This window comes from Xenopus tropicalis, chromosome 7, assembly GCF_000004195.4.
Source record: "Xenopus tropicalis strain Nigerian chromosome 7, UCB_Xtro_10.0, whole genome shotgun sequence".
Lineage (NCBI taxonomy): Eukaryota > Metazoa > Chordata > Amphibia > Anura > Pipidae > Xenopus > Xenopus tropicalis.
The window spans coordinates 111,539,562-111,559,820 of record NC_030683.2 but is presented as its reverse complement, the minus strand read 5'-3'; the positions used below and the strand labels follow the sequence as shown (position 1 = coordinate 111,559,820).

Here is a 20,259-nt window from a genome sequence, read left to right as displayed (position 1 = left end):
GCGGAAAGGCTGGATGAGCGGAAGTTGCGTTTAACCTGGGATAGGGGCAGTTCTACGGAACGCTGCTATTGGCGGTAGTGAGCAATTGGCGTGTTAGCTGTAGCTGTGTTGCATTCGCACTTCATTCAGCGGGAATGGCGACACACGGAGCCGGTGGAGATTACCCAGGGGAGGATAAAGAGAAAAACCAGGGGGAAGGCGGTGCCGCCGGGGGGCCGAGCCTTGGTGCTGCAGGGGACCGTAGCGGAACAGGTGAGTAGGTCAAGCGGAATGGCGGTAATTGGGACGGAGGCTGCCCCGGGATGGGGTGGGGGCTTCCAACACCGACGTTACACGCAGCTCTGACGTCTTTATTCATTTCTTATAGTGGAATCAATCTTGTATCCGAGCCCCCAACTTTGCTGCACAACTTCCATCATTGGCCGGCGCAGGGGGAATGCTGGGTATTGTAAAGCAACAAGTAAAGGCTTTACCCACTTACTCAAATGTTTGTAGTGCTACTGTTATATGTGAATCATGGGCAGCATGTAACCCCCGAAATGATGCTGAACTACAGCGCTCTGCACCTTTGGCTAGGGTGGGATGCTGGGAGTTGTAGTTCTCTGCATTTACAATGCTCTTGGTTGTGAGTCTCTACTAAATAGTTGACAGGCAAAATGACCTGATCTCTTACTGCTTTAATCTCTGGATATTATGATCATTTAATATGAGGGCATCCTTGCCTCTGTAGCAAGGGCAGCAACCCAGCTAGTTTTACATCCACTCACTAATCATACTCAGATCTCCCTTTGGGGGGGACATATATGGTTAAAGTGGCATTAGGGTCCAAATGAAAACTACCATGTGGTATGTTGGTGTGTGATTGCTTGGCTTTCTTTATGGCCAGTGACACATTCCATAGGCTTTCTCTATGTGAAGCTACTTGTCGTGGCTACTAAATGCCAGAAAATCCTCTGCCATAGACAATACTGAGAATTGCCTCTACTAATACACACATAGAGACAGTTATCAGTAAATGATCAGCATTGTCTGTTTTAGTAGCCACGACAAGTAGCTGCTACTAGTATCTCTGTGTGTTTTTACCCTAATGCCAATTAAAGCTATTTTGGGCAGTTTTGCTTAAACTTAGCATCAAAACACCCCAAATCTCTCTGTTGCCCCTGTGAGTATCTCATGAGAACACCAATGCAGCAGCTTGTCCTGCAATTCTGCCTGAATATATGGTCTTTCTGATGGGTAGCCCTGTGGCACAGTTCCCTGTTACTCTTGGGTCCTAAAAATTGATTTGTCAGGCCACTATCTGCAAGAAGTTTGTATGCTCTCCCCTTGGCCTGCCTTGGTTTGCTCTAGTTTACACTTACCCTCCAAAAAACATACAGGTAGGTGATTGGCCCCTAACAAAATTTGCTGTACTGTGTGTGACTTCAATAGGGACTTGGACTGTCCGCTCCACTGATGTTAACGTGATGGTTCACCTTCAGACTAACTTTTAGTATGTTATAGTATGGCCTATTCTTAGCAACTTTTCAATTGGTCTTCATTTTTTTAAATAGTTTTTAATTATTTGCATTCCACTAATGAGTCTTTCCAGCTTTCAAATGGGGGTCACTGACGCCAGCAGTCAAAAACTGTTGGCTACAATTTTGTTATTGCTACTTTTTAATACTTATCTTTATATTTTAGACATTCTCTATTCCTATTTCTGTCTCTTTAAAGCACAGCCTGGCTGCTAGGTGAAACTGCACCCTAGCAACCAGATAGCTGCTCAAATTCCAAACTGGCGAACTGCTGAACAAAAGGCTTAATTAAAAAATCCCCCCACAAATATTAAAAAATAAAGGCTAGTTGCAGATTGTCTCAGAATAGCATTCTCTACATCAGTGATCCCCCAACCAGTGGGTTTTAAGCAACATTTTGCTCCCCAACCCCTTGGATGTTGTTCTCATTGGCCTCAAAGCAGGTGCTTATTTTTGAATTCCTGGCTGGGAGACAAGTTTTGGTTGTATAAAAACAGAGCCTCATCTAGGCTGCAAGTGCACATAGAGGCTTCCAAATAGCCAATCATAGCTCTTATTTGATAACCATCTGAACTATTGTGATGCTTGTGTTGCTCCCCAAAACTTTTTCCATTTGAATGTGGCTCACACTTATAAAAGGTTGGGGACACCTGCTCTACATACTAAAAGTTAATTTATTGGTGAGACTATGTAGGCACTATATAAATAGACAGTTCAATATCAAAAGGAAGCTTTACTTTCTGTATGCAATATCATGAGTCACGTTCCAAATCACAGAGTAATGTCACAGTGGCAGCATGCCTGCTCTTGATAGGTGGCAAAGAAAATTGCACCAAAACCACTTGCGTTTGTAGTAATTCCATTGTGCAAGAGTATTGCAAGAGTCCAGACAAGTATGGGATCTCTTATCTGAAAACCCCTTATCTAGAAAGCTTTGAATTATGGGATGGCCATCTTCCATAGACTGTTTTAAGCAAAAAATTAAAAATTTTAAAACATTTCCTTTTTATCTGTAATAATAAAACCTTGTGCTTGATCCCAACTAAGAAATAATTAATCCTTATTGGAGACAAACAAAGGCTTAAAGGAACAGTAACACCAAAAAATGAAAGTGTATAAAAGTAACTAAAATATAATGTGCTGCTGCCCTGTACTGGTAAAAGTTGTGTGTTTACTTCAGAAAGTCTACTATAATTTATATAAATGAGCTGCTGTGTAGCCATGGAGGCAGCCATTCAAAGGAGAAAAGGCACAGGCACATAGCAGATAACAGATAATACACTATTGTATTCTACAGAACTTATCTGTTATCTGCTATGTAACCTGTGCCTTTTCTCCTTTGAATGGCTGCCCCCGTGGCTACACAGCAGCTTATTATATAAATTATAGTAGTGTTACTGTAGCAAACACACCAGTTGTACCAGTGCAGGGCAACAGTGCATTACATTTTTATTACTTTAAAGCTCTTTCATTTTTTGGTGTTACTGTTCCTTTAAGTATGGAGATCCAAAGGGCCCAATTCCAGAAAACCCCAGGTCCCAAGCATTCTGAATGAGAGGTACCATACCTGTACTGAAGTGCGTGTAGCAAGCAGAAGGTTTTTGTGCGCACAGCTTTGATCAGTGGGATTTGTACTATTTCTGGACAAGCCCTCCTGAGAGGTTTAACCTTTATTCAGGGCCTTCCTGTTTCCCTGTGTTTTTATACCCGTCAGATGCGCCATACTCAAGATGTCATGTAACCTTTGATTTACACGTAGGCAGCTTTATGTTTCATTCTCTTGAATTCGTTCCCCTTTTTATGCATGTCCAGCCTGTTGCTGTAAGCAGTAGAATCAAGCCGAGCTTGTTTTCCATTACTAGTGTCGATGTTTTGTTTTGCCTACAGTTATGTTATATGGAACACAAGGGCTTGAATGTAAAGCTGGTGCAGTTATATTGGTGCTCTTGCAGAGGCAGCTACTGATTTGTATTTACATTAAGAAGCCAGCAGGCAGTCATTGTGCAAATGCCAGCTATAGCGTTACTGAGGCAGTATATGACTCACACACTGTGTATTTCCGTTGTTTAAATGCACACACCAGCGCTCAGCCCGATAGTGCTAAGATTTTGTATGTGTTTTTTCACCTTAAGCCATTGTATTGTCTTGAAATGCAGTAGAAAGATGATACGTACAATAACACATCATGTACGGCCAGTGCTTTTATATTTTATGACACTTGCAAAATGAAAACAGCCTCTTCATACATGCAGAAGTAATTCTTTTTCATTTGAAATATGTGCCTTGCCTAGTAACAGTGAATACGCCTAATGTACAGAGCGCTTGAATTTTATTTAACTTTTCCCTGCTTTCTAATGCTGCTGAATTTTTTTTGCTGCATTTCAGTTTATTTATAGGGGCTCAGTTAGCTTCTTTGGAGTACAGTTCACACATGCCCCAATTAGGGTTGCCACCTCTGCTTGCTAAGAAAGCCGGCAGGGGGTGGGAGTGATTTAATGGGGGACCAGAGGAGGCGGGACTAGGAAATTGCGTGGCTATGACCGATCACCACGTCAATGTTACCGAGTCCTGCCCGTTTTCCTATTTAGGGAAACCGGCAGGAGGTTTTGACCCTTACAGCCTTTCTGAAAACCGGACAGGTGGCATCCCTAACCCCAATCAGTGAAGAGTGGAGTACTACACTACCTCTGTTTATGGTGGGAACAGGGAATTTTCATTTGAAGCATTGTCAGTGCTACTTAAAGTGGACCTGTCACCCAGACATAAAAATCTGTTTAATAAAAGCCCTTTTCAAATTAAACAAGAAACCCCAAATCATTTTTTTATTAACACATCCATACCCATAATAAAAGCATTTAAAAATCCCAGCTGTCAATCATATATTGCCTGCCCCGCCTCTATGCCTTAACGTTACTTTCACTTTCAATTCAGAACTTCTTAGATGTCACTGCACTCCTCACATTCCCCCTCCTTCCTCACCATGTAACTGTGTAACCAGTGCATGGATATGGGCACCAAGTCCCCCATACTGGCACAGAAACAAGATATTGGCAGGATGCAATGCCTGCTTTGATAACAGTGTCCACAAAATGGAGCCTGCCTGCTTGCTGCAATTGTGAATTCTAAGGCTGAAGAAAATAAGATTAAAATAATTTATACAGTGTAAGTAAAGTTTATTTTGCTTGAGAAACACAATAGAAAACAATTTGGAATTATTTCTTAAGGTGACCGGTCCCCTTTAAAGGAACAGTAACACCAAATATAAAATTTCTCAAAGTAATTAAAATATAATGTAGTGTTACTGTTCACTGGTAAAAGCTGCATATTTGCTTTAGAAAGGCTATAATTTATATAAATAAAATGCTCTGCCATGTGGGCAGCCGTTGAAATGAAGGGCTAAATGGCACAGGTTAAATAGCAGATAACCGATAAGCTCTGTGGACCATCCTTGTATTCTACAGAGGTTATCTGCTATGTTTTTATATTAAATGGGTGCCCCTATGTTTACAGAGCAGGTTATATAAACTAAAGTACATTTGTGATTACAAGTTTTACCAGTGCAGGGCAATGGCACATTATGTTCCATGTTCCGGTAGGGAAGCACGCACAGGGTAGAGAAATCAATGATTTTCTTTGGCCTTCCATGTCAGTAGCCAGATCAAACAATATGAGACTTATGTGTCATTTGGTCAGATATTGGCCCACATGTTGTCAACTTCCTTTTGGTATGTCTAAATATAGACAATAAGGGAGGAGAATATCAGCCCTCCTTTTACTTAAAGGAACAGTAACACCAAAAAATTAAAGTGTATAAAAGTAATAAGAATAAAATATACTGCTGCCCTGCACTGGTACAACTGGTGTGTTTGCCTCAGAAATTTATATAAATAAGCTGCTATGTAGCCACTGGGCAGCCATTCAAAGGAGAAAAGGCACAGGCACATAGCAGATAACAGATAAACACTATTGTATTCTAGAGAGGTCATCTGTTATCTGCTATTTAAGCTGTGCCTTTTCACCTTGTTTCCAACTTTAATGGCTGCCCCTGGGGCTACACAGCAGCTTATTTATATAAACTATAGTAGTACTGTAGCAAACACACCAGTTTTACCAGTGCAGGGCAACAGTACATTATATTTTAATTACTTTAAAACACTTTAATTTTTTGGTGTTACTGTTCCTTTAAGGTTTGTTTGTATGAAAGCCACTTGGCTAGTGATCTTTGGCTGAGCAGTCTGTACACAACACAAGTTGTTTGTGAGGTTCCCTGTGCCACCTCTGCTTCAGGCTCCGGCCTCTAGCCTGTTCCACTGGGTAGATTATCACTCAGGTTGGCCTACAAACTAAGAAAAGTTTGGACATTCTGGGCCAACAATGTCTTTAACAATATGCTTTGGCTATCATAGTGAACTTAAAGGGGACCTGTCACCCTAAGAAATAATCCCAAATCCTTTTCTCTCATGTTAGTTGAGAAGAATAAACTTTACTTGGGATTCACAGCAAGCAGGCCGGTGCCATTTTGTGGGCACAGTTATAAAAGCAGGCTTTGTATCACCCCAAAATCTTAGGCATTTGCCATCTAAATGATATATAGGAAGAGCTAAATGGAAAGTTAAAGTAATTATAATTAAAATAATCTGAGCTGTCAATCATATATTGCCTGCTCCACCTCTATGGCGCATAGTTTGCTGCCTTGTGTTACCCGAACCCCCAGGGCAGAGAATAGAAAAGCACCGGCAGACACTACTTCTAATAGCAATTATATGTACAAATAAGTAAAAAATAGGTTTGTCAGGGTTTCTTTGGCCTTCTTGGACATATATTTTCCAAGTAAAATTATTATGCAATACGCAATATGACCAAAAAGTATTGTCACACCTTCTAATTAGTGGAATGGGCTATTTAAGCCATGCCCATTGCTGATTCAGCATGTAGCCATGTAATCTATTGGCAATAGAACGGGTCATACTGAAGAGCTTGGCAACTTTCAACAAGTTTATTACCATTCTGCTCTGTTCGAGCTTCTACGCTCAAAATAGTTCAATGCCTACTGGAAAGCCTTGCCAGAGGAGTAGTGTATGCATCCTTTATAGTACAGGTATAGGATCCCTTATCCACAAACCCAATATCCAGAAAGTTCAAAATTACGTAAAGGCCATCTCCCATAGACTCCATTATAAGCAAATAATTCTAATTTTTAAAAATTATTTACTATTCCCCTGTAATAATAAAACAGTACCTTGTACTTGATCCCAACTAAGATATAATTAATCCTGATTGGAAGCAAAACAATCCTGTTGGGTTTATTCAATATTTAAATGATTTTTAGCAGGCTTAAGTTATGGAGATCCAAATTACAGAAAGATCCCTTACCCAGGTCCTGAGCATTCTGGATTATAGGTCCCATACCTGTAATAATGTTTGGTTTTAGAGTGAGATGTAGTTCATGTATCTATCAGGGCATATTCAGGGAGATCACCTTCTGTAATATTCTATAAGTAATAATATAAAAATAATAAAGGTGCCCTTACACAGGCTGATGTGCTTTGGTATCCCATCATTCTGAGGACAAAATCACTAATTCTGTGATTTTCTACATAGAGCATGGCCATCTTTCTGTTGCCAGGTCCACTTATCAGGGTGGTATGTGCTTGGCCAGTGTAGGAGCTTTGTACCAAGTGGATTCCTCCTTTCTGGTTGTTCAGTTTGTATCTGCAGTTCCTATATCTAAAATAAGACTTCCTTTAAAGTGGTTTAGCCTTGGAGAATGATTAAAGCTCCCATTACATAGCCTTTTTTAAATTGGAAGCATATTCATTAAATGTGATTCACCATTAGAAATAGTTTTTTACTACCAGTGACTCGTAATCACACTGGTCAAAATCCTTTAGCATATTAGACAATACCAGTCTAGGTGCTACCTTGTGTTTCTCTTAACTGCATTTTCAGCCCCAAATGCAGATATGTTGTGGGTTGAATTGCTCACATTTATTAAATCCCGTGTTTATTTTGTCCCCATTTATTATTAGACATTTATAATGTCATGAGTTTCAGGTACCAGTCTGTGGTCTTGGAAACTGGCGAGAGATACCTAAACACGCAGATGGGAATGTGACTCACACCAGGAAGCTGAGAAAACACTGTGTTCCGACTTACCCTTTGTATGTGTCCCTGTCTAGCAGTCAAGGAGGACAGACAATAACACTGGCTTTTTATTTTTTTCCTGAAAGCAAGTTTATGTATAAACAAGATCAGAAAACTCTAGGGATGTTATGGGTCTCTAACCTCTTAGTTAGTCAGTGACTTTAGGGGGGGCCACATGGGACATAGCTGTTCATTTAGTTTGTGAGCTGGCAGGTCAGATTCGAAAGCAAACTATCTGAACAGTTATGTCTTATATGCCCCCACCCCCCAAGCCACTGACTGCTAACAGCTTAGAGAGCTGTGGAGGAAGTGGAGTTCTGGCTATTATGTTAGACTTCTGCCCACTCCAGCCTTAATCGATTACATTTTTGCCTGACTATATTGATTTTTTTTTTTTTTTCATTTTGCGCAGTCTGTTTTACCCAGTTTCATTTTTACACTGAACTGTTCCTTTAAAGCTGTAAACATGTCAGTATATCTCCCGTGGGACTGGTTGGTTTGGTGATTTTGAGCTAAGGACATCAGCTGCAGGTAGCAGGACAAACTTCAAGCGCAGCCCTCCTGTTTGAGATCCCATTTAGAATCTGTGTCATACAGCTCAATTTGGAAACTTATACAGGTGGAATAGGGGTTCTCTGTGTTGTTAGGTGTGTGAGTCCATGTTAGTCTTCATGTGTTATTTTGTGTTGGGGCATTGTGGTCAATAAATATTGCAGCAGAAAAGAGAAGTTTTTCTTGTTTCCTCTGTGTTGTCTCTGCTTTGGATCATTCCATTACTGACCTGGCCATGATCCAAAATGATGGTTGACTGAGCCCCCTAACTGGTCAGGCCACGTCCCCTACTCGTTGCTATTTAAAGGATTTTAGCACAGTATGAGGTATGTAGGAGGTTATAGGGACTGAGGCTAGACAGATGCTGCTTAGCCAGTAGCTCTTTCACAGAAACTGGTGGGGGAACAGAGAAAGGAAAATAACTCTCTTATATCTGATATCTCTAATAGACAAATTAAAAAGGTAAACAGATATAATTGCCTTTTAAGGTTATAAGCAGCCTTTTGGCAGTCTAAGGCTAATGCCCCATGGAGATTAGCTGCCCGTGATAAATCTCTGCTACCGCTGGTGACTAATCTCTCCGAAGTGCCACAAAGTGAATCGCAGGTGAAAAGGCATACAAAGCAATGCATAGGCCTTTTTCACCAGCGATTCACATTGTTGCCGGTGGAAAGGCATTATGGAGAGATTAGCTGTTTGTGCTACTAGATTTATTGTGGGCAATTAATCTCTCCATAGTGCATCAGCCTAAATGTGGCAGATTTAAGCGGCCGATTCGGCCCCTTTAGACCGATCCCGATTCAACGGAGGCCTGTGTATGGCACCATCTGAGGGGGCTACACGGTCAATATCTGACCAAAAATCATCCAGATGTTGATAGGGCAAGTTTGATTTTCTAGTCTGATTGAGGACTGCATTGGCTGTTTGATTTGGTCATTGCCCCAAAAGTCTGTATCCCCGTCGTTGTGAATTGAATCAGGCCGATATTGCCCACCTTAGGTGGCCATATCAGGGAGAAATACACTTGTTAGGATATCTCACCAACTGTATTAGGAGGAATCTTTGCATGACACAAAAGCGACGTGTAAGCCTTCCCGCTGGTGATTCACTTTATTGCCAGTGGATTTTAGGGGAGATCTTAATCTCCCCATTGGCCATGGTTCTTAATTCCAGCCAACTGGATTTCTTCCAGCCTAAATATTAATTGGTCTTTGGTTGGAACCTAGCACAGATTGGTTTTCATGATCAGATTTGTTTCCCGTAGGGCTGAACAAATGGATCAGCCCACCATACAATTTTTTATTTTTCAATATTTGTGGGGGGGACATCCCTTTCCAGAGCTTTGTGTCACTGGTGGGATGGACTGGACTAAAAAGTCTTGAAAATTAAAAAGATTTGTATTTACAACAAGAAGTGAAAACTAGCATGCTAATCTGAGAAGTAGTACCCTATCCTGCATTGCATTGAGATATATATGTATATATATTTTGTCTCCTACAGGTGTATCCACAGAACAGATCCTAGAAACAGGAGAGCTTCTGCTTAATGGGTGAGTGTTAGATTTTCTTATACTGTAAGTCAAAAGTTGAGCTGAAAACACTGAACTGAGCATGTACACTGGTCTTGGTGCAGGAGCGAGGCATTATGGGAACTTTCTTTACAGAGCTCAGCGATTTTTTTTTTTTCCTATGAGGCTTCTGATCATCTGAACAGGAGACATGTGGGGAGACTTAAGGGCACTATTGAGAGAACTGAAGATATGCCTGCAGCTTGAGATTAACTCTTTATTAGCATTTCCTTCTCCTTTAAATGGAATTTGATATTAAGTCTTTCCTGTACAATATTATAACAATATCTTATTTAGACTGGATGTAAATAGAATATGTTGTACTAATGTTATCCTATTTTCTACTTATCAGGTTTATCTCTGACCGGCTGCAAAACAACCCTGATGTAGCTGGCGCGAGGGCGCTATTCCCAGGCTCCACCCAACATAGTGACCCTTCTATAAAGCGGCTTAGTGAGTGTCTGAGGAAAATAGGTGACGAGCTGGATGCAAACATAGAGCTGCAGAGGTATTGGCTGCTTGAATCTTACCCCTACTCTGACATACACATTATCTTCTCAGTGTTGCTGTTGAGTGGTAGCAGTTGGGGGAGCCACATTTTATATCCTTAGGTTGTATGATGGCATTGCAATAATATCCTGTACCCAACAGACATCAAAGATGAGAGAGGGGCGACTGTGAAACCTTAGTTTGACATTTGACCTGATTTGATATTTTCCCGCATTTTACATAATTTTTTTACAGTTCTACCAATATAATGCATTTCCCTAATTTTACATTTTCCCAGGGGTCCTACTGTTTATGGACTTTTTTTTCAGCATTTTCATGACTCAAGCCTGCATTAGCTCAAATGTCCCCGTGGGACATAAGTTTTAAGGGCTTACAGCAATGGTCTGAACTGCCCAAATCTCATATAGATCTGATTGTTTTCATGGAAACCTATATCTGCGAAACCTGTTAGTAGTAGTAGATACTCATCCCACTGTGTCTGTGTGACATAAGCCTTAGACTTAAAACACTTTTGTCCTCATATGTAAAATTTAAAAGATAAGAAACTGGGAATTACAGGCTCAAAATTACTACAGTGTCTTGTAATCCATAGCAACCATGAGATACTTTTAAACAGCAGCCCAGATCTGTTTTATCTTAATTGTTGGCTACACCAGGATTTAGCCTTGTTTGACATTCCCCCCATTAACTGCAGGATTATTATAATGTTCTTCAAGCACATTTTCTGGACCATTCTGTTATAGAAACATAAAATCATTAAATGGCAACTACAGCCATTTAATACATAAAGTATGAATAAATACCATTTTTATATGCTGAAATCCAGCTGCAAAACAGCTCTTCTCTTTCTGCATCATTTGAAATCCTGGCAGGGGAGGAGGTGTTAAAACATTGATGTAACAAATAGTAACAACTTCTCTGCAGCTTACAGACAGCATGTAGGAACTACATAACCCACAATGCATTGCAGTGTGATGTTCCTTTCCTTATTGACATAACGTATGCAGGGAATTGTGGGATTTGGAGGATGCAGGCTGAGGACAGTCAACTACTGTTAATGTTTTTTTTTTTGTTTTTTTTTTTGTCTCAAAATAGTCAGCCAGATCAACAGGGGGCCAGGTTTAGGTAACTGTTCCAAACTATAGTATTACATTAAAAATCATGAAAAGGCTGCATATTTTTTAATGTATATTGCAAAGTTGCTTGAAATTATGTTTATTTTTCAAAAAGCTTAAGTTGTGTTTGGTGGAGTTCTCCTTTAAAAAGATTTTCTCTAGGACACATGTAAAAAGGGTACAATTTTTATAAACCAATTTCTCCTACGTAAATATATATCCTTTGTTTCATTGCCATACACTAGCCATAAAAAGCTTAAAGTTTTTAAAATTATTATGTATACACAAGCTAAAAACTACTTTAAAGACTCAATCCAAGGGAATAGTTCAGGCGGTACTTGTGGTTGGTGGCTGCACAGTTGCCCTGTGGCTAAGGTTATACTGTTTGGTAACCTTTTTCAAGGTCTTGGGATTTCTGTTGAATTGCTCCATATATAAAGTCTTTCATCAACATTTATTGACAGCCTGTCTTTTTTTATCTCCTATCTGTGTAGGAGAATTGAGTGTGTACCGTGCAACTCGCCAAAGCAGGTATTTTTTCATGTAGCCAAGGAGCTGTTTGCAGATGGGGTCTTCAACTGGGGAAGAGTTGTTGCTCTGTTCTACTTTGCCTGTAAACTTGTTGTAAAGGTAAATCATGGAACATTTATCAATATATTTGATTTAAAAAAAAAAAAAAAAAGTAGAATTGATGTTAAAGGATGTTCATTTTTGTGTTTTGTCTTTAGGCTCTTTGCACAAAAGTTCCTGAAATGATTCGCACCATCATTAACTGGACCATGGAATACCTGCGGGAATATGTGGTCCAGTGGATACGGGATCAAGGAGGCTGGGTGAGTTTGGATCTGGTTATCGACAGAAAGCTGTGCCCAGAAGAAAAAAAATAGTGAGGGAATGCTGGGAAAAAATAACTTCATTTTCACTTTAAAGGACAAGGAAAGCTAGTGAATGGGAGTGAATGATGATGCCAATTTGTTAGGTCCCTGCATTAAATTATTTTCCTTTTAGCCAAAGCCAGTGCTCTTCTGCTGTGAAAAAATGCACTGGCCCAGAGTAGTTTATAGTAGGGTTGCCACTATCTTCCTCTAGTCCATCTGCCTTTCAAACTTGGCGTATACATAAAATCAATCTTTTCTGGCCAGTACTGTATCGTACGTACATCAAAGCTGAATAAGTGCAAGGAATGCCTGGGAAGTATGGGGAAGATAGTCCTTCTTGCTAAAATCTATCCCAGGCTATTTTTTCCACAGAATAGGTATGCTGACCCAGTGTAGGACATAGGAGATTAGAGGGATGCCTAACAAAATTAGCACCTTCCACTGACTTTAGCTTTCGGTGTGCTTTTGTTGACCTTACTGGACATGTGGATGATTAGATGACTTTTCTCTGTTATTTGAAATATTTAGGAATAACAGCTTTTTATTTTTTCCCCTCTCTATTCTATAGGAAGGCATGCTGTCCTACTTTGGTACCCCTACTTGGCAAACCGTTGGTGTGTTCTTAGCTGGTGTCCTCACTGCCACCATTGCCATCTGGAAGATGTCCTAATATTTAGACGCAGCGCTTTTATACCTGTTTTTATACCGGAAGTACATGGCTATTTAGGATCCACCTCTGTGCTGACAAACTGGTGCTTCCATTAAACAGGCTCCAAGAGAACATTACTGCAAGCGTCCTGGGGCTGAGAACTTCAGACAATTAATTTGGGGATCATGTTTGATTTTTTTTTTTTTTTTCCTGTGCCTTTTTTTTTTTTAACAATTTGACTTTTTAAACTGTTGTTTGATATAATACTTGAACTTCCCCTCTCCCCCCTACCTTGTGGGGGCAAAAACCTTAGAATGTGCATGGGTAATAGAGGAATGCAGAGCCGCGCGTGGGAGCACGCCTGCTTGCAGATGATTATTAGAAGTCAGACAAGAACTAAGAGGAATGTCCATTTTTTGCATAATTTGCACCCTGAAGTTTCCAATTTCCGTTATTTACAGAGCAAAAAACTTTCTCTCTCAGGGCTGGGAAAATCGCATCGTGTGTTAATCACGCGCACAACCGGCACTTTTCAGGGGTGGTCCTTGGACATTTTTTTAAGGTTTCAATGAATTGGACTTAGAGCTCACTGAGGAATTACTTGCTTTTAGGAGCCCTCATGCCTGTGATTACTTTGCATTAATGGAGTTCCTTGAGAGCAGAGTAGTCACTAGCAAGATATTAGGCAGTTTTCATTTACTGATGCTCTTAAAATTCTGATTTATATAAAAGATTTTAGTAAGAAGTCTGGATCAGAGATGTTTAACTAGAACTATCTGCTTACTCAGACAACAGAAATAATTTACTGCTTAATATGTAGGTAACTGCTTTTTTTTCCAGTCACACATTTGCCTTTCCAGTTCAGTAGAACATGAATACCTCATACCAGTTTGCTGTGGGCAGTTCTAGGCTCGGCACCAGGGTTACCTTGCATTTTTTTTTGTCTGACTATAGGATTTCACACTGCCTTGTGGGTCTGTATCCAAAGGAGGAGACACCAGTGCTGATTTTGCCAAAATCACAAAACGACAAATCCAGACAAGTTTTCTGCATTCATTAGTGTCCTTTCCTTAAGATACAGGCCCCATGGGCACAGTGAAATGAGGCATAAAAATGCACAGCAAGGCTGAAAGGCCCTAGGGGTACAGATGAGTATTTTGGGTCTGGTCTTTTGTCCTCTTATGTGAAATACTCCTTTCTTTATAGCGCCTGGGACTTTGGGGTGGACCACCTCCACGTCAGATACGGTTATTGTCCATCCAGCAGTGAAACGCAGATGCGATGTGATTTAGTTTCTGCCACTACACTAATAGCGGCACACAGTAGCCAGACCCAACATACTTAAAGGGGATGTCATTTTTAAAATGAATATATAGATTCTTAGCACTAAATGATAAAACTTTGTAATATATGTCTGGTAAAAATGTTGGACCTGTTTGGAGAGCGATCCGTTCTGCAGCTTTTTTTCTCTCCCTTGATCGCAATCCTGTTCAAATTTTGTGTGTATTTTATTGGCAGCCCCCCTGATGCTTAACTGTTAACCCTCATATAGCTACATATTTGTTTTGGAACTGCTGCCCCTCTGAGCACTAGGGAGTATAGTGGTCAAGGGAGAGAAGAAAGTAGCAGGCATATATTACAAAGCACTAAGAATCTAAATATGTATTTAAAAAAAATGACTTTATATATTATATATATATTATATATATGTAATTCATTGCACCTTTTCAGACACCTTTCGGCATAAAAACTTTTAGGGGTGGTTCACATTTAAGTTAACTTTTAATATGTTATAGAATGGCTAATTCTGAGCACCTTTTCAATTGGTCTATTATTTGCCTCCTAACTCTTTGCGGCTTTCAAATGGGTGTGACTGACCCTGGCAGCCCAAAACTGGCTACAGTTTTATTGTTATTGTTACTTTATATAACATAGTTTCTATTCCTCTCCTATAACTCACCACTCCCTGGTTGCTAAGGTAATTTGGACCCTCTCAACCAGCTGTTGAAACTCAAACTCCAAACTGGATAGCTGCCAAACAAAAACTGAAAAGAAAAAAAAAAACTACAAATAAAAAAAAAATTTAAGACCAATTGCAAATTGTCTCAGAATATTACTCTCTACGTCATACTAAAAGTTAACTCAATGGTGAACAATCCCTTTAAGACTGATAGTTGGAACGTTTTAAAAGATGGTGTTGACCATCTCTGCAGAAAACTTCCCTGAACCTGGTGAGCTTTTTTTCTTTTAAAAGAGGATCTTAACTAAGGGAGGGACAGACTGCTTCATAAATAACTGGTATCAATATAAATATATAAATGCACCAACAAGCATTTAGGTTCATTAAGACCAATCTGTATACCAGACTGCTATGTCCCGAGTTGGTGACAGTGGTGGATGTAATTAAAGGGGAAGTTCAGTTATTACTGTTTGTGCAAGTGGAGTATCCTGAGAGAATTTGCAATGGCTTTATTTTTATCATTTTAGTTTTTTTATTTTTAATTGTGTGCCTGTTAATTATGCAGCTTTCCAGCCTAACTGTTAAAGACTGCTCTGGTCGCTAGGGTCAGTGATTGTGAGACTAGACTTATTAATTCCTTTCCCAGCCTCCTTTTACTCTAGTCCGGTTTCCCTAGCAACTTAGATTGCAGTTTAATTCCAAATCTGGAAAACTGCAGAACAAATAGATTCAGAAACCTCATAAAAAAAGGGCTGCACGGTTCAGTGAATCCTAGCTGTTATTGGCAGGATTAGGCAGAATCCAAGTCTTTGGCCAAAGTGACTCCTTTAGGTCACATGATTAAAGGAACAGTAACACCAAAAAATGAAAGTGTATAAAAGTAACTAAAATATAATGTGCTGCTGCCCTGCACTGGTAAAAGTTGTGTGTTTACTTCAGAAAGTCTACTATAATTTATATAAATAAGCTGCTATGTAGCCATGGAGGCAGCCATTCAAAGGAGAAAAGGCACAGGCACATAGCAGATAACAGATAAAACACTATTGTATTCTACAGAACTTATCTGTTATCTGCTATGTAACCTGGGCCTTTTCTCCTTTTTTCCAGCTTGAATGGCTGCCCCCATGGCTACACAGCAGCTTATTATATAAATTTTAGTAGTGTTACTGTAGCAAACACACCAGTTTTACCAGTGCAGGGCAACAGTGCATTATATTTTTATTACTTTAAAGCTCTTTCATTTTTAAGGGAAGTACAAAATCTACGTGCATGGATTCCCTTCCCCTTTCTTAGCTTGATTTACATAAGCAAATAAGGGTTTGGATTCCGCAAAATCCTATGTGAAAGATTTGTAATTTAGTCGAGTCCCACAAAATCCTGTGCATCCCTAAAGGAAAAAAAAAATACAAATACAATACAAATACAATACAAAGAGTAATGCTGTCACCCTCACTGTAACTGCCACTTTTGCATTTACTTTGAAACCCCACTTTTTAATTAATGTACAAATCACTAGGCTGTGAAAGTCCATGCCTTAAAGCAGTAATGGCCAACCGGCAGGGCTTTGATCTTGACTCTAGCGCCCTCTGTGGCTGTTCTGTGATACTGCATCCCAGATAAGCAGGTGTTTTTAACTTTGTGTTATTTTTAACTTAATATTTTGCTAGTGATAGTATAACTTATTACATGTTTTTCTTTTAAGAGAAACTATCGGACATCCTTGTGTTTATGCATTTAAATCTCTGTAAGCTCTCTGGGCAAAGGACTAGGTATGAAAATGAGTATTTGTCTATCAAATAAACATGTCATTTAATGTGATACAGATTTGCCCCAGAGCTTACATTGTGCATTAATACAGTATGTTTTTATTGGGGGGTGTTGTATATGTATTAAAGCTAGCACCTGTGAAAGGGAGCATTACCCTACACAACATAATGCTGTTTCACACTGAGCGCAAGCAATGATAGTTTTCCTTACCAAATACTCTGAACATAAGCATTTGACAGGGGTTTCAGTGCAATGATAGACTTACTGGGGAAATACTTGATACTACTATACCTCAGCTACAAGCTCTGCAGCTTTCTCTTCAGAAATGTTCACAACAAACGAGTGGTTTTGTATTTAATATCTTGCTCTTCAGAATCTCTTGTTAGGAATGTGCTATATTAAATGCAGCAGTTAAATCGTTTTAATATAATGTACTTTTAGACTGATACACTTGGAATTAGACAATCGTTCATCAACCACTTTATACGCCCCTAGATGAAGTTTTTTTTTAAAGCCACATATGTCTTGCTATAGGACCCAGTGGTTTATAGGTATGTTACTCATAAGGTGTAAAAATGAAATTGATATCCTTTACAGACAGTTTAAGTCCAACATCTGCCAGTGCCTGTGGGTCCAAAAGACTCTTATTTACAATCAGTAGAGAATCAAACAAATAGATTTGCCTGTATGGACCCATTTTATGTCACAGAGGGAAACAGGTAGCTGCTACCTGTAGCTTGCTAGTAGTAGGCACCATTGTTACCTATATAAAGCTATGGTGCACAAGGCGTTTGGATGTATTAAATATAGGTATGGAAATTCTCAATGCTTTTCCAGTTGATGTAAGTGAAAGCAGACCTGCTGCTAATGATGGAAGTTTAATAGATGTTAAATGCCTAGTGTGCCATATTTCATATAAACTGCTGGCCATACAGAATAGTGAGCCTTTTTATAGTTAGCTACAAAATAGCCTCCTCTAATATATCTGTGTAACTATTAATTGAACTTATTATTACATGAAATATTTGGACCTATGGAGCTGGCATGCAAGTAGCCTGTCAACTCAATGAGAGGCAATCGGTAATGAGCAGTGGTTGGTCTGGTGGTTCTGCCACAAGTAGCAGCGATCAATCGACCCCATGTGCCATAATTATTATGATAATGACATTTTTTTTCTACAAGAGTATTCATTTCTTTGACTTGCAAATGAGGATTATTAAGCCTGATTCCAACTTTTACCTCTGTCTCTCACCACTGAGACATCTCCTCCGTAACTGGTGCTTTGTGCTGAATCATTGCATTGACACTGCAAAGTGTTGGGTGTGTTCTATGCAAATCTAGCAGTTTATATTAAGTAACTGTATTATATTTTGGAAGGTGAGCCAAGACTTTTTTTTTTTTCAAATGTGTAATCCAACTGAAATAAAAGCTCTTGGTACCAACACACTTCAAGTGCCCTTGTGTGGAATTTGTTGCAAGATATTCCCTTAGGTGTCACTGTAGCCTTTGCTGTATGAGGCATTCTACAAACAGAAAATGATAAAAAGTGATGCTATTGTTGCTTAATGGTTTTTTTAAAATCCATTTAATCTTAACACAAGCTTCAATGTTGTCTTTATTTTTGTCACATTCAGCTTTCATATAGTTTCATGGTACTATATACTGTGTGTGTGAATTTGTAATATATATTATAATAAACATAACAATACTGTGCTGATTAGTAATTTATTCAGGTTACATGACAGCATAGAAACAAGTGCAATTTTGCAATCCACCTATAACATCAGTCTATGACAGGTACATTTTCTGCTTGATGATTTGTGACAACCCCTAAGCCTACAGCAGCCCAGAGCACACTGAGCATGTGCAGTGTCACTGACACTCGTAACAATCCAATATGGTGAGCCCTGTGACAGCGTTTGAGCCCTGAATAAGTGATGTTTATAGACATGCTAAACCTGTAGGCTGGTGTAGTATAAAATACCCATTTTTGTTTAGTTGCCCAAGCAGCCCTAGCCATATGCCTTAGAGGTAAGTAAAATGGTAAAACATGAAATAGCACAGCGAACCAGCACAGCGCAAGGCAAGTGAAGTGGGAAATGCTTGCAAGCTTACGGTCACAGTAATATTTCTGAGGCACAAAACATCCTTACAGATTATGTATTGTTTGGACTTGGATGTCTTACTATTGAGTGCTATTCTGATACCTACTGAGAGCTGCTATCTTTTTCCCTTCCCATCATTCTGCTGATTGGCTTCTGGGAAGGGGGGGGGGATATCACTCCAACTTGCAGCTCAGCAGTAAAGTGTGACTGAAGTTTATCAGAGTACAGGTCACATGGCTGTGGCACCCTGGGAAATGAAGAATAGGGCCCCATGTGAACTTTCAAAATGAAATATAAAAAAAATCTGTTTGTGCTTTTGAAAAACAGATTACAATGCAGGATTCTGCTGGAGAAGCTCTATTAACTGATGTGTTTTGGAAAAAACATGTCTTCCCATGACATTATTCCTTTAACCAGACTTGCAAATACTGTAGGGACACCTGGCGCCCATGTCTTCTCTGTCTCCAGTCTGTGTTTGCTGATGCTGCAATAAAGATAACTGTACCAGTAAGGGAACATTTCTCTTGGCAGCGATATATACTATAAATAAACTAAGTGGCCAAGGCCTGATGCTGGGCATCTACCTATCATACTATTCATTTATGCCTTCACAGTCCTACCTCAGTCTATCACTCAGTGTCACGATGTACAGACTCACATTAGTAATCTATTAAGCACACTATTAAATAGTACTACTATTGCTGTGTAAAATCGCTATATTTGTAGCTTGCCTAATGATTTACAGAGATACACATACTAGAACCAACTCGCTGCTTGTCAGCACCCACCCCCCCTCGCCGCTTGTCAGCGCCCCGCTTGCCTTTCAGTGAACAGCGCCACCGTGTTTCTTTGAAAGGTGCCTCCCCCCCCCCAGCACTTGCCTGTCCGCTGCGTCCACCATCCGCTCCCGTCACCCCCTCGCTGCTTGCCTCTCCCCTCCACCAGCACTGTTTGTAAGGGTGGTGGTTGTCATGGCAACCAGACGCTAGGGGGAGCGCTCCTGTTTGTGCGCATGCGCCGCCTACAGTCCAAGTCCCCAAGTCTGTGCAGGAGCATTGCATTATGGGAATCTTCTCTACCCAGCTCAGTGTTTTTTTCTCTGTGTTTGGCTTTAGATCTTATTAACGGGAGAAATATGGGGAGACTTTTGCACTATTGATACAACTGAAGGTATGCCTGCAGCTTGAGATTAACTCTTTATTAGCCTTTCCTTCTCCTTTAACATCATGTATAGGGCTCATTAGTCTAGGTACACCACTGCTCCCATTTATAACACATATAGAAAGTGCTTGCTTATTTGCCAACTTGCTGCTTTAATGGTTGTGCCTGTGTGCAGCAGTTGGAGGGACACTCACTTCCTTACAGGAGTAATAAGTCTGCCCATGCAGTCAATACACACAGAAGCTGCCTGCTAGCCTCCTTTCCTGGGATATAGTGCGACACTCCCTCCCGTCGCTTGGTTGTGACGTCACGACACGCCCCCAGCCGCTCAGTT

At 40.0% G+C, this 20,259-nt stretch overlaps 1 protein-coding gene across 1 annotated transcript; it reads left to right on the top strand.

Moving 5' to 3' along the window:
• The first annotated feature begins 131 nt into the window (after positions 1-131).
• On the top strand, positions 132-14,984 carry bax (BCL2-associated X protein). Its single transcript, NM_203854.1, is given in 6 exon segments — positions 132-252; positions 9,714-9,762; positions 10,133-10,288; positions 11,900-12,035; positions 12,134-12,238; positions 12,852-14,984. Coding segments are annotated over 6 exon segments (666 nt in total). The 5' UTR covers positions 132-134; the 3' UTR covers positions 12,954-14,984.
• The last annotated feature ends 5,275 nt before the right edge of the window (positions 14,985-20,259 follow it).